This window comes from Anolis carolinensis, unplaced genomic scaffold (genome assembly GCF_035594765.1).
Source record: "Anolis carolinensis isolate JA03-04 unplaced genomic scaffold, rAnoCar3.1.pri scaffold_7, whole genome shotgun sequence".
Taxonomy (NCBI): domain Eukaryota; kingdom Metazoa; phylum Chordata; class Lepidosauria; order Squamata; family Dactyloidae; genus Anolis; species Anolis carolinensis.
Window position 1 is genome coordinate 40,275,866 of NW_026943818.1, and position 16,040 is coordinate 40,291,905.

The window sequence follows — 16,040 nt, forward strand, 5'->3', positions numbered from 1 at the left end:
CTCTAGTTTGTAGTGCGGTTTTCTTGTACTGGTTTTTTGTCTGCTGTGCTTTGAGGAGTTTCTGATTTTTGACTTCAAAAATTATTATTATTATTTAATTATGACACAGCAAACAAGATAGATATGCTGGATTTTGTATTATTATTATTATTATTATTATTATTAGCTTGGATACTTGGCGTTGCCTGGGTTATTTGAAAAAGTCAGTGTTTTCATTGTCCAAGAGACTGTTATTGTTGTTATTTTTATTTGTAGACTCCAAAAAACTATATTATTATTATTATTATTATTATTTTATTATTACACAGCAAACAAGATAGATATGCTGGATTTCGTATCACAAAATCCCAAATCGAACACTTCCCAAGTGTCTAGGACTGTGTGATGTATTTTCGGATGATGTGTGCAGATCCCAGTCGGGTGGCCTTTTGCAGTTGGCAGATCGTGATTTTGTCAATGTCTATTATTATTATTATTATTATTATTATTATTATTTGGAGACCAGGGTGCATATTATTAGTATAATTATTATTTGGAGATAGGGAGACATGTTGTCATTGTTATAATTATTATTTGGACACCAGGGTGCATATTATTATTATTATTATTATTATTATTATTATTATTATTATTATTTGGAGATCAAAGAGGACTATTATTATTATTATTATTATTATTATTATTTGGCGACCAGGAGGCATGTTCTTGTCATTATTTGGAGACCAATGTGCATATTATTACGACCATTACTATTACAGTAGAGTCTCACTTTATCCAAACTAAACAGGCCGGCAGAACCTTATTATTATTATTATTATTATTTGTTTCCCTTCTTCTTCCCCTCTTTGCATGGAAAATGTGTGCCTTGTTATCTTCGTCAACACAAGCCGGAAAAGGCCCGGCTTCCTGTTTTGGGGGAAACTCTTGTTTCAAACTCAAACGGTCCTTTGCAAAGTAATCCTGACGGCAACCCCTCCGAAAACAACCACAGTGTCACATCTGGGCTCTCTCGTCTCTTTTGCAAAGCTGCCGTTGTTATATAAAAGGCTTGCTTCCATCTCCGGATTTGAATTTTCTTTTTTTTTGGTACGTGGGTGCATTTGTGCTTTCGTTGCCCACGTGGGCTTTGTGGTGGGACGTGTCGTTTTGCAAAGCCGAGCCCACGCGTGGATATCCTTTGCGTGTTTTGTGTCGCGTTTACAAGTTGGCGCGAAACCGGTCGGAAGGATTGCAGGCCAACGTCTGAAAGGAAACGGTCCCCATTTCGTGCAGATCTTCTAGGAGACTTTTTGGGCAAAGTCTTGAGCAAAGTCAGTCAACCACTTTTGAATGTGTCCACCTGAGGGTTCGGTCTTTTTGGGGATTTTAGTTGAAGGGTTCCGTCTTTTTAAGCCAAGATTTCTTAATAACTTGGCCATGTTTTCCAGCTTTGCAGTTTTCTCTGATTGACCTCTAATGGCGAAATCCATGGGGGAGTTTTCTATATATTGAAAAATGCAATGTGAGTTGCATGGAGTAAACCACAAAACTAATGGACCAAATCACACCAAATTTGGCCACAAAAGACATTAGTCATCCAATCTGTGTCTTTCAATTAAAAAAAAAACCCTAGAAAAATAAAGTCCAAATTACAGAGGACGAGGAAGAGCCATTCTCCCACTGGCTGCCAGTCAGAAGGGTAGGCCCCACCCCCTTTAGGCCCCGCCCACTTTGTGTCCTAGCAACCCACTGAGCCACAGTGGGGGACTCAGAGTGGCATACAAATTACATTCACATACAATACATTATATTATTAGCATAGTACAATACTAGCATTAAATGACTATATTGTACTATATCATTACATTGTAATATTATTAGTAATCTTACATTGAATATATGATATATAATAATATTATAATATTATTAAATTGTATTATTATCAGTATTATATTGTAATACATTATAATATTATCTATATATATAAAAGAGTGATGGAATCCTGGCAACCGCCAAAACAACAAAACTAAACACTCCACAACCTCGAAAATTGACAACGCAACCCATCATCCACGCCTCTAGGTTGATACAACAAAAAGAAAAGAAAAATAAAGTCCTAATTACAGGGAGAGGAGTAATTGTTTTTATCCAATTGCTGCCAGTTGGAAGGCTAAGCTCCACTCACTTGGTCTCCTAGCAACCCACTCAGCCCAGGGGACCCTTTACCTTAACTACAACCAATTCCTCGATACTTTATTTCCCATACCACCATACTTCGCCACAGCAACGCGTGGCCGGGCACAGCTAGTCAGTATTATATGTATATACCATATATTATATTATTATATATTATTATAAATTAAGTTGTATATTATACTAGCTGTGCCCGGCCACGCGTTGCTGTGGCAAAGTGGTGGTGGTATTGGTTAAAAATTGTTGAGTAATTTTTATTTGACGTTATTTGCAATTTTTTATTAATTTTATTGTAAGTTATATTTTTATTTATTATATTTTATTATTTTCTTGTATTATCTTTAGTTATTTTCTGTTATTATAGTATTTTATTGTATTAATTTTTAGTGTTTTTTATTATTTTTTTATTGGGTTGCTAGGAGACCAAGTTGGAGGAGCTTAGATAATCTGTGGAAGAAGCCTAAGTGAGGCCTAAATCTGCCTGTCCCCTAACTGAAACCTGGCTGTCCCTTGGTTGCTAGGAGACCTAGTGGGCAGAGATTAGCCCTCTCAACTGGCAGCAATTGGATAAAAGCAATTATTCCTCTCTCTCTAATTAGGACTTTATTTTTCTTTTCTTTTTGTTGTATCAACCTAGAGGCGTGGATGATGGGTTGTGTTGTCAAATTTCGAGGTTGGGGGGCCTGTAGTTTTGTTGTTTTGTGGGTCGCCGTGATGCCATCACTCTTTTATATATATAGATAGATACACTTAAGCCTCTTCCCCACTGCCTATAAAATACAGATTATCTGATTTGAACTGGATTATATGGCAGTGTAGACTCAAGGCTCTTCCACACAGCTATATAACCCAGAATGCCAAGGCACATAATCCACAGGATCTGCTTTGAACTGGGTTATCTTGAGTCCGCACTGCCATATAATCCAGTTCAATGTGGATTATATTGAAAGGAGGTCTAATTCTTTTGGGTGCAATGTGGAATCTTAGCATTGAACGGTTGTGTTGTTAACGTGTGAAGTATGGAACCCTGTTATTGCTTTGCTTGGCTCTCGGAAGATCTGTGCACAATCTGTGAGACGTTGGTTGCGGAAACAGAGTGTTGACTTCTTCCGTGACGGAAAACGTGTTCAAAAATGTAATAATAATAATAATAATAAAACTTTATTTATACCCCGCCACCATCTCCCCAACGGGGACTCGGGGCGGCTGTATCCTATTGTCTGGTGATTGTGTGGAAAAGTGAATAGTGGTGGTTAAAGAGCACGTTCTAAGGATTATTTCTGTGTTTCATTTATTAAAATATTCCCATCCAAACCCAAGTCATTTCTGACGCGAAACCTGCAAATGGTCGAAATGAAATGGTCCCGATTTCCCGCAAATTTTATTGGTGACGAGGGAATTCGCAAGATTCGAGGACTGTTTCATTTGGAAGGTTTTCCTGCAACCTTTACGGCGGGTTTTGCGGCGGAAATTAGCTCGTAAACACGATACAAAAATGCGTAAAGAATATTTGGCCGCGAAAAAGGAAAGCCCTCCTATACTATGCTTGGCATGACGGGCTTTAAAAGAGTTTCAAAAATAGAATTAATCTTCCCGGCCAAAGCAGGCCGGGACGGCTTAGGCGACTTCCGTTCTCTGCGGGGAAAAAAAAGAACTCGTGGTTTCCTCAAAGAGACACCCGTGATGATGATATTTTCCCAAAAGATTGCTCATATAATTATACATTCTAATACTAATGATAAATAGATAACCGCTTTGAGTCTCCATGTGGAGAGACAAAGCAGGGTATAAATATTACTATACTAGATTGGATACCGGGTTATTTGAAACGAGCCTTGTTTGTTTTTAGATGTTATGTAATATCAGTTTGCTTGTATGTTACACTATGTCTTAGAAGAAAATAATAAATGTAACAATACCAATAATAATAGAGAAAAATAATAACTGTACCATATATTCTTGAGTATAAGCTGACCCAAATATAAGCCAACCAGGACCCTCACCCAAGTATAAGCCGAGGGGGGCTTTTTCAGTCTTAAAAAAAGGGCTGAAAAACTAGGCTTATACTCGAGTATATACAGTAATCTTTCCTGCTCTTTTATTATGAATGCTCCCATTAGAAAATGCATAAGGATGTGGGTGAACTGCAATTCCCAAAAATCTTCAGTCAACCCTCCCCAAACTCCACGAGTATTCACAGTCGGCCACGTTGGGTCTGTGTGCCAAGTGGGTCTGTCAGCTCTAGTTTGTAGTGCGGTTTTCTTGTACTGATTCTGCTCTAGTTTGTAGTGCGGTTTTCTTGTACTGATTCTGCTCTAGTTTGTAGTGCGGTTTTCTTGTACTATTCTGCTCTAGTTTGTAGTGCAGTTTTCTTGTACTGATTCTGCTCTAGTTTGTAGTGCGGTTTTCTTGAACTGATTCTGCTCTAGTTTGTAGTGCGGTTTTCTTGTACTGATTCTGCTCTAGTTTGTAGTGCGGTTTTCTTGAACTGATTCTGCTCTAGTTTGTAGTGCGGTTTTCTTGTACTGATTCTGCTCTAGTTTGTAGTGCAGTTTTCTTGAATTGATTCTGCTCTAGTTTGTAGTGCAGTTTTCTTGTACTGATTCTGCTCTAGTTTGTAGTGCGGTTTTCTTGTATTGATTCTGCTCTAGTTTGTAGTGCAGTTTTCTTGTACTGGTTTTTTGTCTGCTGTGCTTTGAGGAGTTTCTGATTTTTGACTTCAATCAAAGCAGGTTCTTCACTTTGCTTTACATCTTCTGCCAGGGCATGTTCTTCTTCTTTGACTGCTTGTTTTACTTGCATATTATTATTATTATTATTATTATTATTATTATTATTATTATTATTATTATTATTATACAGCTGCCAGGATCCCATAGCTTTGAGCCATTGGGATCAAACTGCTCCAAATCCCCCAGGTTTTGCAAAGCCTTTTCAAAGATTTGTGGGTCATTTCCTAACTTTCTTCTCTCTCTGCCCTTATAGCTGCCGGAGTGGCAACCGGAAGAGCCTGGTGGTGGGGACCCCTTCGCCCACTCTCTCCCGACCCCTCTCCCCGCTTTCGGTGCCGACAGGTGAGTTTGGGGCCAAAGAAGGAGCCCCGAAGAAAGCTTGTTCCCCTACCACGTCATTCATTCCATACTGATACTGAAATATAGAGGCTCAGCCCTGTCTCGCGCTCTTGGGAAGAGGCCCCACCCCCACCCCTAGCCCCGCCCTTTAGTCCTAAAAGGCCTCTCAGGAGAAATATAGAGGCTCAGCCCTGTCTCAGGCTCTTGGGAAGAGGCCCTGCCCACTCTAGCTCCGCCCTCTGTGTGTCCTAACAGGCACCTCAGGTGCTCAGTCCTGTCTCCGGCACTTGGGAAGAGGCCCCGCCCTTCTCTGGCCCCGCCCCCGTGTCCTAATAGGTGCCATCACCGCCCCCCGGATCGCTCCACCGCCCACCGGGGGGCAGTAGCGCCCACTTTGGGAATCACTTCCCTACCACGTCATTCATTCAATGGGAATGTGAAGTTATGGCAGCATATGTTTGTTTATTTTTATTAATAATCCGTCTTCCCATTTCTCCCCTCCTCATGCATATTTTTTTGTCTTATTAATGGGACCCCCTCTTTCTCGCTCCCCGCCAACCCATTTCCCTTCCGCAGCCTGCAACAGCCCAGGGGATAGTCCACGCACCTTCCCGGCCGGAGCCTCCGCCAGCTTCCCATTTGCCCGCAGGTGAGGGACTCCAAAGGTGTTTTTATTGGAGGGGCGCCTTGTGGGGTCTTGCCCACCAAAGCAGAAGAGAACGTGGCTCTCCCTTCCTTCGATCTTGATACCAGAGAATTGTATCAGCTTATTTGAGCTGCCGCATCCTGCTCTTGGCTCACGTTCATCTAAACCAGTTCAAAGCAGATCACCTGCTAGTCTGGACTAGCTGTGCCCGGCCACGCATTGCTGTATGGAAATGCTTTGTTGGCCAGGTGGAAATAGCAGTGAATAGCCTTGCAGCCTCAAAGCCTGGCCGTTTTTTTCTTATGGGAATCCTTGTTTGGTGAGCTAGAATGCAACATGGAGGGCTGGGTCCTTGTGTTCTAGGAATGTTTTTTTTTGGGCTGCTAGAATTGCAATGAATAGCCTCACTGCTTCAAAGCTTGGCTGCTTGCTACCTAGGGGACTTTTTAGTTGGCCAGCTTCAATAGTACAGAGTAGTATCACTGCTTCATAGCCTGGCTACCTTCTACCAAGATTAATCCTTTGTTGGTCTGGTTGAATTGCACTGAATAGCCTTGCAGCATCAATGCCTGGCCGTATTATACCTAGGCCCATCCGTTTTTGATTATTATTTTTTTTAGAGGGGCGTTGAGTGAAGGACATACCTTGGATGTGTTGGTGTATTGTGGCCAAATTTGGTGTGATTTAGTTCAGTGGTTTTGTTGTTTACTCAGTCCTACAAACATATATATATATATATATATATATATATATATATATATATTGGTAGTGTAGGTCCAACCAGGTCTTCTCCTTATCAGCTTTTCCTTCAATTTTGTCAAGGAACTTTCCATGCAATGTTTTGTTGTGCCAGCTGTTAGCTCTACTTTGTAGTGCGGTTTTCTTGTACTGATTATGCTCTAGTTTGTAGTGCGGTTTTCTTGTACTGATGTTGGATAAGTGAGACTCTACTGTATATTTCTAATCTTATATTATCTGCTTAGAACTGGATTATATGAGGCCCCTTCTTCACAGCTGTATAAAATGCACACTGAAGTGGATTATATGGCAGTGTGGAGTCAAGAAAATCCAGTGCAAAGCAGATAATATAAGATTATAAATGGGTTATATAGCTGTGTGGAAGGGCCTTGAGTCTACACTGCCATATAATCCAGTGCAAATTAGATAATCTGTGGAAGAAGTCTAAGTGAGGCCTAAATCAGCCTGTCCCCTAACTGAAACCTGGCTGTCCCTTGGTTGCTAGGCAACCAAGTGGGCAGAGATTAGCCCTCTAAACTGGCAGCAATTGGATAAAAAAAATTATTGCTCTCCCTCTAATTAGGACTTTATTTTTCTTTTCTTTTTGTTGTATCAACCTTGAGGCGTGGATGATGGGTTGTGTTGTCAAATTTTGAGGTTGGGGGGCCTGTACTTTTGTTGTTTTGTGAATTGCCGTGATGCCATCTCTCTTTTATATATATAGATTATTATTGTTATTGTTATTATTGTTATTATTATTATTCTCAGTGTTTCCCCAATTTGGGGGTCTGGTGGGTGGATTCTTTTTGGAAGTCTTCTTTTGTTGCTGCCTTTTCATCTCCTTCTCTTTCCTTCTCTGCTTTCTTCCCTGCGGTGACTGTTTTGCTCCAGCCATGCTCCGCGGACTGACAGGTAACAACCCGGGGGATATGTTGGGGGAGTCTTTGAGCCTCCTTTGTAGTATTAATAAACATCATCATCATATGGGGCATGTCACGAATACTTCTTGAACCTTAAAAATGTTATTTAATCCGTTTTCAGTGGGACGAGTGCATCAATCACTTTCGGAGAAAGAAGTAGGCACTTAGACTCCAGTATTGGTCTTTATGATACCTATATATTGGTTACACAGACAAAAGGGGAAACATGTTGTCAAAGGCTTTCATGAGTTGTTGTATGTTTCCCGGATTGTCTGGCCATCCTAACGTTTCGCCCACATATATGGCAGGCATCCTCAGAGGTTGTGAGGTATGGAGAAACTAGGCAAGGAAGGTTTATATATATCTATGGGAGAAGAACTCTTGTCTGTTGGAGGCCAGTGTGAATGTTGTAATTAATCACCTTTGTTAGCATTAAATGACCTTCCCAGCCTCACATCCTGGCCTGGGGGAATCCCTTGTTCAGAATCATTAGCTGACCCCTGATTGATACCTGTCTGGAATTCTTCTGTTTTCAGAGTGTTGCTCCTTATTGACTGGAGTTTTTTTTAATACTGGTAGCCAGATTTTGTTCATTTTCATGGTTTCCTCCTTTCTGTTGACATTGTCCACATGCTTGTGGATTTCAATGGCTTCTCTGTGTAGCCTGACATGGTAGTTGTTGGAGGGGTCGAGCATTTCTGTGTTCTCTGGCTCCCAGTATTAAAAAAAACTGCAAAATCAGAACAGTAAATAGGAAGCAGCACTCTGAAAACAGAAGAATTCTGTGACGCAGGCTGGTGAGCAGCCAGCTGCAACAAATCACTCTGACCGAGAGGTCATGAGTTTGAGGCCAGCTCGGAGCCTGCGTTTGTCTTTGTCTCTGTTCTATGTTTAGGCATTGAATGTTTGCCTTATATGTGTAATGTGATCCGCCCTGACTCCCCTTCAGAGTGAGAATGGTCGAATATAAATACTGCGAACAAATAAATAAGAGTTGAAATTCGAACTATCCGAGACCTACTTGCCTTTCGGAAAGCCTGTAAAACCTTTCTCTTCCGACAAGCTTTCTCGGGGGTGATGTTCTGTTATTATTGTTATTTAAAGCCAATTGTAATGTTTAATCTATTTCTGTAAACCGCTCCGAGCCAAATTGGTTATAGCGGTATACAAGTCCAATAAATAAATAAATAAATTCCAGACAGGTATCAATCAGGGGTCAGCTAACGTCTCTGAACAAAGGATTCCCCCAGGCCAGGAGGTGAGGCTGGGAAGGCCATTTAATGCTAACAAAGGTGATTAATTACAACATTCACACTGGCCTCTTCATTAGCACTTTTCATGCCAGAATGAATCCAATTCTTCGCCTCCTTTGTTTCTCTGTAATGCCGTTTTCCGGTTTCAGTTTTGGGACGCCGTCTTCGGCTTTGCCAGACCTTAATTCGCCCTTTGTCGGACCCCAATCGTACAATTTCATTCAATCTGCTCATCACATCCATTCCCGCGACATTGAGTTTTTCCCTTTTTCAGGTCCGATGGCCGCCGCTGGTCGCTGGCTTCGTTGCCCTCCTCCGGCTATGGGACCAACACCCCCAGTTCAACCGTTTCGGTGAGTAATAGGGGAGAAGGGCTCTTTGTTGTGTTGTTAAAGTGCGAAGTATGGAACCCTGCGCAGACGGGGAAGCCTTAGCATTGAACGGTTGTGTTGTTAAAGTGCGAAGTATGGAACCCTGCGCAGACGGGGAAGCCTTAGCATTGGACGGTTGTGTTGTTAAAGTGCGAAGTATGGAACCCTGCGCAGACGGGGAAGCCTTAGCATTGGACGGTTGTGTTATTAAAGTGCGAAGTATGGAACCCTGCGCAGACGGGGAAGCCTTAGCATTGGACGGTTGTGTTGTTAAAGTGTGAAGTATGGAACCCTGCGCAGACGGGGAAGCCTTAGCATTGGACGGTTGTGTTATTAAAGTGAGAAGTATGGAACCCTGCGCAGACGGGGAAGCCTTAGCATTGGACGGTTGTGTTATTAAAGTGAGAAGTATGGAACCCTGCGCAGACGGGGAAGCCTTAGCATTGGACGGTTGTGTTGTTAAAGTGCGAAGTATGGAACCCTGCGCAGACGGGGAAGCCTTAGCATTGGACGGTTGTGTTATTAAAGTGAGAAGTATGGAACCCTGCGCAGACGGGGAAGCCTTAGCATTGGACGGTTGTGTTGTTAAAGTGCGAAGTATGGAACCCTGCGCAGACGGGGAAGCCTTAGCATTGGACGGTTGTGTTATTAAAGTGAGAAGTATGGAACCCTGCGCAGACGGGGAAGCCTTAGCATTGGACGGTTGTGTTGTTAAAGTGCGAAGTATGGAACCCTGCGCAGACGGGGAAGCCTTAGCATTGGACGGTTGTGTTGTTAAAGCGCGAAGTATGGAACCCTGCGCAGAAGGGGAAGCCTTAGCATTGAACGGTTGTGTTGTTAAAGTGCGAAGTATGGAACCCTGCGCAGACGGGGAAGCCTTAGCATTGGACGGTTGTGTTGTTAAAGTGAGAAGTATGGAACCCTGCGCAGACGGGGAAGCCTTAGCATTGGACGGTTGTGTTGTTAAAGCGCGAAGTATGGAACCCTGTGCAGACGGGGAAGCCTTAGCATTGGACGGTTGTGTTGTTAAAGTGCGAAGTATGGAACCCTGCGCAGACGGGGAAGCCTTAGCATTGGACGGTTGTGTTATTAAAGTGAGAAGTATGGAACCCTGCGCAGACGGGGAAGCCTTAGCATTGGACGGTTGTGTTGTTAAAGTGCGAAGTATGGAACCCTGCGCAGACGGGGAAGCCTTAGCATTGGACGGTTGTGTTGTTAAAGCGCGAAGTATGGAACCCTGCGCAGAAGGGGAAGCCTTAGCATTGAACGGTTGTGTTGTTAAAGTGCGAAGTATGGAACCCTGCGCAGACGGGGAAGCCTTAGCATTGGACGGTTGTGTTGTTAAAGGGCGAAGTATGGAACCCTGTGCAGACGGGGAAGCCTTAGCATTGGACGGTTGTGTTGTTAAAGTGAGAAGTATGGAACCCTGCGCAGACGGGGAAGCCTTAGCATTGGACGGTTGTGTTGTTAAAGCGCGAAGTATGGAACCCTGTGCAGACGGGGAAGCCTTAGCATTGGACGGTTGTGTTATTAAAGTGAGAAGTATGGAACCCTGCGCAGACGGGGAAGCCTTAGCATTGGACGGTTGTGTTGTTAAAGTGCGAAGTATGGAACCCTGTGCAGACGGGGAAGCCTTAGCATTGGACGGTTGTGTTGTTAAAGGGCGAAGTATGGAACCCTGTGCAGACGGGGAAGCCTTAGCATTGGACGGTTGTGTTGTTAAAGAGCGAAGTATGGAACCCTGCGCAGACGGGGAAGCCTTAGCATTGAACGGTTGTGTTGTTAACCCCTTGCATGCATGTGCAGTCCCTATATACTTATATATCTCTATCTATCTATCTTTCTATCTTTCTATCTTTCTATCTATCTATCTATCTATCTATCTATCTATCTATCTATCTATCTATCTACATTAATTTTATATATGAATTTTCCCCTCATATGTTTGCAGGTCCTTGCAAATCCTATATACATATAGATCCATGTACCTGTATATCTATCTAGTATCTATTTTTATTTTGAAATTTACCAGTCGCTGTTTCATTTCCCACCCTCGGCTTATACTCGGGTCAATAAGCTATCCCAGTTTTTTTGTGGTAAAATTAGGTGCCTCGCTTTATATTCGGGTCGGCTTATACTCGAGTATATACGGTATTATTATTACAGAAAAGCTCACCCATGTCCAAGAATAGCCCCAACTCAAGATCCAAACATGTGGTCAAAAGTTCAAACGTAAAGTCCACCAACCAAGTTAACGGCTGTCGCTCTATCCGAGACGTTGCTCCCAGCAAAGAGCTATTGCATTTTCCAGCTCTTTCTGCCGCCCATTTAAGCCTTTACACAAGGGTCCCCAAACTTTTTAAGCAGAGGGCCGGTCCACAATCCTTCAGACTGTTGAGGGGCCGAATTATCATTTGAAAAAAAAACAAACAAACAAATTCCTATGCACACTGCACATGTCTTATTTGTAGTGCAGCAACAACAACAACGAAAGAATACAATATTTAAAAATGAAAACAATTTCAACCAACATAAACCTATTAGGATTTCAATGGAAAGTGTGGGCCTGCTACTGGCCAATGAGATAGTCAAGTTAATTAGGATTGTTGTTGTTGTTGTTGTTGTTGTGTGCCTTCAAGTCATTTCAGACTTTGGCCGAGCCTAAAATTAATTATTTATTTACTGCATTTATTTACTACATTTATATCCCACCCTTTTCACCCCGAAGGGGACTCAGAGCAGCTGTATGTACATACAATATATTATATTATTAGCATAGCACAATATTAGCATTATATCTATATATATAAAAGAGTGATGGCATCACGGCGACCCACAAAACAACAAAACTACAGGCCCCCCAACCTCGAAATTTGACAACACAACCCATCATCCACGCCTCTAGGTTGATACAACAAAAAGAAAAGAAAAAGAAAGTCCTAATTAGAGAGAGAGGAATAATTGCTTTTATCCAATTGCTGCCAGTTAGAAGGCTAAGCTCCTCCAACTTGGTCTCCTAGCAACCCAATAAAAAAATAATAAAAAACACTAAAAAATAATTTAAAACACTAAAAAATTAATACAATAAAATACTATAATAACAGAAAATAACTAAAAATAATACAAGAAAATAATAAAATATAATAAATAAAAAAAATTACTTACAATAAAATTAATTTAAAAAAATACAAATAACGTCTAATAAAAATTACACAACAATTTTTAACCAATACCACCACCACTTTGCCACAGCAACGCGTGGCCGGGCACAGCTAGTATTACTATATTGAACTATACCACTATACTATTATATAATATGTAATTTATAACGTATAATTAATATTATTATATGGTATTACTATTAGTATTATATTGTATAACATAAGATCATTATCAATATTATATGTATATACATTATATTATATTATTAAAACTGATATAAAAATATTATATTATAAAACTGAGGGCGGGGGCCAGGTAAATGACCTTGGAGGGCCGCATCCGGCCCCCGGGCCTTAGTTTGGGGACCCCTGCCTTTACAGATGAGAAGCCGTTTTCTGAGCCAGACGATGGAACCTTCTCCAAATCTTGACTGTCCTGCTCCAAAGTGAGCTCTTGCCCATCATCCTCATCCTCCACCAAGGTTCTGACATCCTTTCTGGCTTCTGGAGAGCTCCTTGGGGGTCCAGGTCCTCACTCGTTGCCCCTCCGTTTTCTCGCCTCCCGCTGCAGTCCTCGTCCTCGTCCTCGCAAGAGCGCCTGCACCAGCTCCCCTACCAGCCCACGCTGGACGAGCTCCACTTCCTCTCGAAGCATTTCCGCAGCACCGAGAGCGTCGCCGGCGTGGAAGATGGCCGCCGCTCCCCTTGCTTCCGACCGCGCTCCCGGAGCCTGAGGTAAGTGAGGCAGCTGATCTCTAAAGAGCGCCCCGACTTAAGAGCGTTCTGAGTTAAGCGGCGTCACTCGGCCCTGGTTTCACTTTGACATACAAGCAACATTTTTAGTTAATGGCCTTGGCTTGGCCCATTTTTGCCTTGACATACGAGCAGTGTTTTGAGTCCAGAGCTTTCGCTCGGCCCGGGTTTCACTTTGATATATGAGCAGTGTTTTGAGTTAAATGCCTTTGCTCAGCTCGAGTTTTGTTTTGACATGCCAGCAGCATTTCGAGTTAAGAGCCTTCTCTCAGCCCGAGTTTCACTTTGACATATGAGCAGTGTTTTGAGTTACATGCCTTTGCTCGACTCGAGTTTTGTTTTGACATGCTTTTGCTCGGTTCGAGTTTTTGTTTTGACCTGCCAGCAGCATTTCGAGTTAAGAGCCTTCTCTCGGCCCGAGTTTCACTTTGACATATGAGCAGTGTTTTGAGTTAAATGCCTTTGCTCGACTCGAGTTTTGTTTTGACATGCTTTTGCTCGGTTCGAGTTTTTGTTTTGACCTGCCAGCAGCATTTCGAGTTAAGAGCCTTCTCTTGGCCCGAGTTTCACTTTGACATATGAGCAGTGTTTTGAGTTAAATGCCTTTGCTCGACTCAAGTTTTGTTTTGACATGCTTTTGCTCGGTTCGAGTTTTTGTTTTGACCTGCCAGCAGCATTTCGAGTTAAGAGCCTTCTCTCAGCCCGAGTTTCACTTTGACATATGAGCAGTGTTTTGAGTTACATGCCTTTGCTCGACTCGAGTTTTGTTTTGACATGCTTTTGCTCGGTTCGAGTTTTTGTTTTGACCTGCCAGCAGCATTTCGAGTTAAGAGCCTTCTCTTGGCCCGAGTTTCACTTTGACATATGAGCAGTGTTTTGAGTTAAATGCCTTTGCTCGACTCGAGTTTTGTTTTGACATGCTTTTGCTCGGTTCGAGTTTTTGTTTTGACCTGCCAGCAGCATTTCGAGTTAAGAGCCTTCTCTTGGCCCGAGTTTCACTTTGACATATGAGCAGTGTTTTGAGTTAAATGCCTTTGCTCGACTCGAGTTTTGTTTTGACATGCTTTTGCTCGGTTCGAGTTTTTGTTTTGACCTGCCAGCAGCATTTCGAGTTAAGAGCCTTCTCTTGGCCCGAGTTTCACTTTGACATATGAGCAGTGTTTTGAGTTAAATGCCTTTGCTCGACTCGAGTTTTGTTTTGACATGCTTTTGCTCGGTTCGAGTTTTTGTTTTGACCTGCCAGCAGCATTTCGAGTTAAGAGCCTTCTCTCAGCCCGAGTTTCACTTTGACATATGAGCAGTGTTTTGAGTTACATGCCTTTGCTCGACTCGAGTTTTGTTTTGACATGCTTTTGCTCGGTTCGAGTTTTTGTTTTGACCTGCCAGCAGCATTTCGAGTTAAGAGCCTTATCTTGGCCCGAGTTTCACTTTGACATATGAGCAGTGTTTTGAGTTAAATGCCTTTGCTCGACTCGAGTTTTGTTTTGACATGCTTTTGCTCGGTTCGAGTTTTTGTTTTGACCTGCCAGCAGCATTTCGAGTTAAGAGCCTTCTCTTGGCCCGAGTTTCACTTTGACATATGAGCAGTGTTTTGAGTTAAATGCCTTTGCTCGACTCGAGTTTTGTTTTGACATGCTTTTGCTCGGTTCGAGTTTTTGTTTTGACCTGCCAGCAGCATTTCGAGTTAAGAGCCTTCTCTTGGCGCGAGTTTCACTTTGACATATGAGCAGTGTTTTGAGTTAAATGCCTTTGCTCGACTCGAGTTTTGTTTTGACATGCTTTTGCTCGGTTCGAGTTTTTGTTTTGACCTGCCAGCAGCATTTCGAGTTAAGAGCCTTCTCTCAGCCCGAGTTTCACTTTGACATATGAGCAGTGTTTTGAGTTACATGCCTTTGCTCGACTCGAGTTTTGTTTTGACATGCTTTTGCTCGGTTCGAGTTTTTGTTTTGACCTGCCAGCAGCATTTCGAGTTAAGAGCCTTCTCTCAGCCCGAGTTTCACTTTGACATATGAGCAGTGTTTTGAGTTAAATGCCTTTGCTCGACTCGAGTTTTGTTTTGACATGCTTTTGCTCGGTTCGAGTTTTTGTTTTGACCTGCCAGCAGCATTTCGAGTTAAGAGCCTTCTCTTGGCCCGAGTTTCACTTTGACATATGAGCAGTGTTTTGAGTTAAATGCCTTTGCTCAGCTCGAGTTTTGTTTTGACATGCCAGCAGCATTTCGAGTTAAGAGCCTTCTCTCGGCCCGAGTTTCGCTTTGACATACGAGGTACATTTTTAGTTAACGGCCTTTGCTTGGCCCATTTTTGCCTTGACATACAAGCAGTGTTTTGAGTCCAGAGCTTTCACTCGGCCCGAGTTTGACTTTGACATGTGAGCAGTGTTTTGAGTTACATGCCTTTGCTAGGCTTGAGTTTTGTTTTCACATGCCAGCAGCATTTCGGGTTAAGAGCCTTCTCTCGGCCCTGGTTTCACTTTGACATACAAGCAACATTTTTAGTTAATGGCCTTGGCTTGGCCCATTTTTGCCTTGACATACGAGCAGTGTTTTGAGTCCAGAGCTTTCGCTCGGCCCGGGTTTCACTTTGATATATGAGCAGTGTTTTGAGTTACATGCCTTTGCTAGGCTTGAGTTTTGTTTTCACATGCCAGCAGCATTTCGGGTTAAGAGCCTTCTCTCGGCCCTGGTTTCACTTTGACATACAAGCAACATTTTTAGTTAATGGCCTTGGCTTGGCCCATTTTTGCCTTGACATACGAGCAGTGTTTTGAGTCCAGAGCTTTCGCTCGGCCCGGGTTTCACTTTGACATATGAGCAGTGTTTTGAGTTACATGCCTTTGCTCGACTCGAGTTTTGTTTTGACATGCTTTTGCTCGGTTCGAGTTTTTGTTTTGACCTGCCAGCAGCATTTCGAGTTAAGAGCCTTCTCTTGGCCCGAGTTTCACTTTGACATATGA

The 16,040-nt window shown here is 42.5% G+C and overlaps 1 protein-coding gene across 4 annotated transcripts in view; it reads left to right on the forward strand.

Annotated features, from left to right (window-relative positions):
- The window catches only part of mast3 (microtubule associated serine/threonine kinase 3), an 84,323-nt gene that overhangs the window by 16,199 nt on the left and 52,084 nt on the right, over nucleotides 1-16,040 (forward strand). For all 4 annotated transcript variants that reach the window (XM_062960200.1, XM_062960203.1, XM_062960201.1 and 1 more), the window contains 5 exons: nucleotides 5,158-5,246; nucleotides 5,820-5,892; nucleotides 7,519-7,539; nucleotides 9,075-9,153; nucleotides 12,904-13,067. In XM_062960200.1, coding sequence (XP_062816270.1) covers nucleotides 5,158-5,246; nucleotides 5,820-5,892; nucleotides 7,519-7,539; nucleotides 9,075-9,153; nucleotides 12,904-13,067 — 426 coding nt within the window. The remainder of the gene's footprint in view (nucleotides 1-5,157; nucleotides 5,247-5,819; nucleotides 5,893-7,518; nucleotides 7,540-9,074; nucleotides 9,154-12,903; nucleotides 13,068-16,040) is intronic.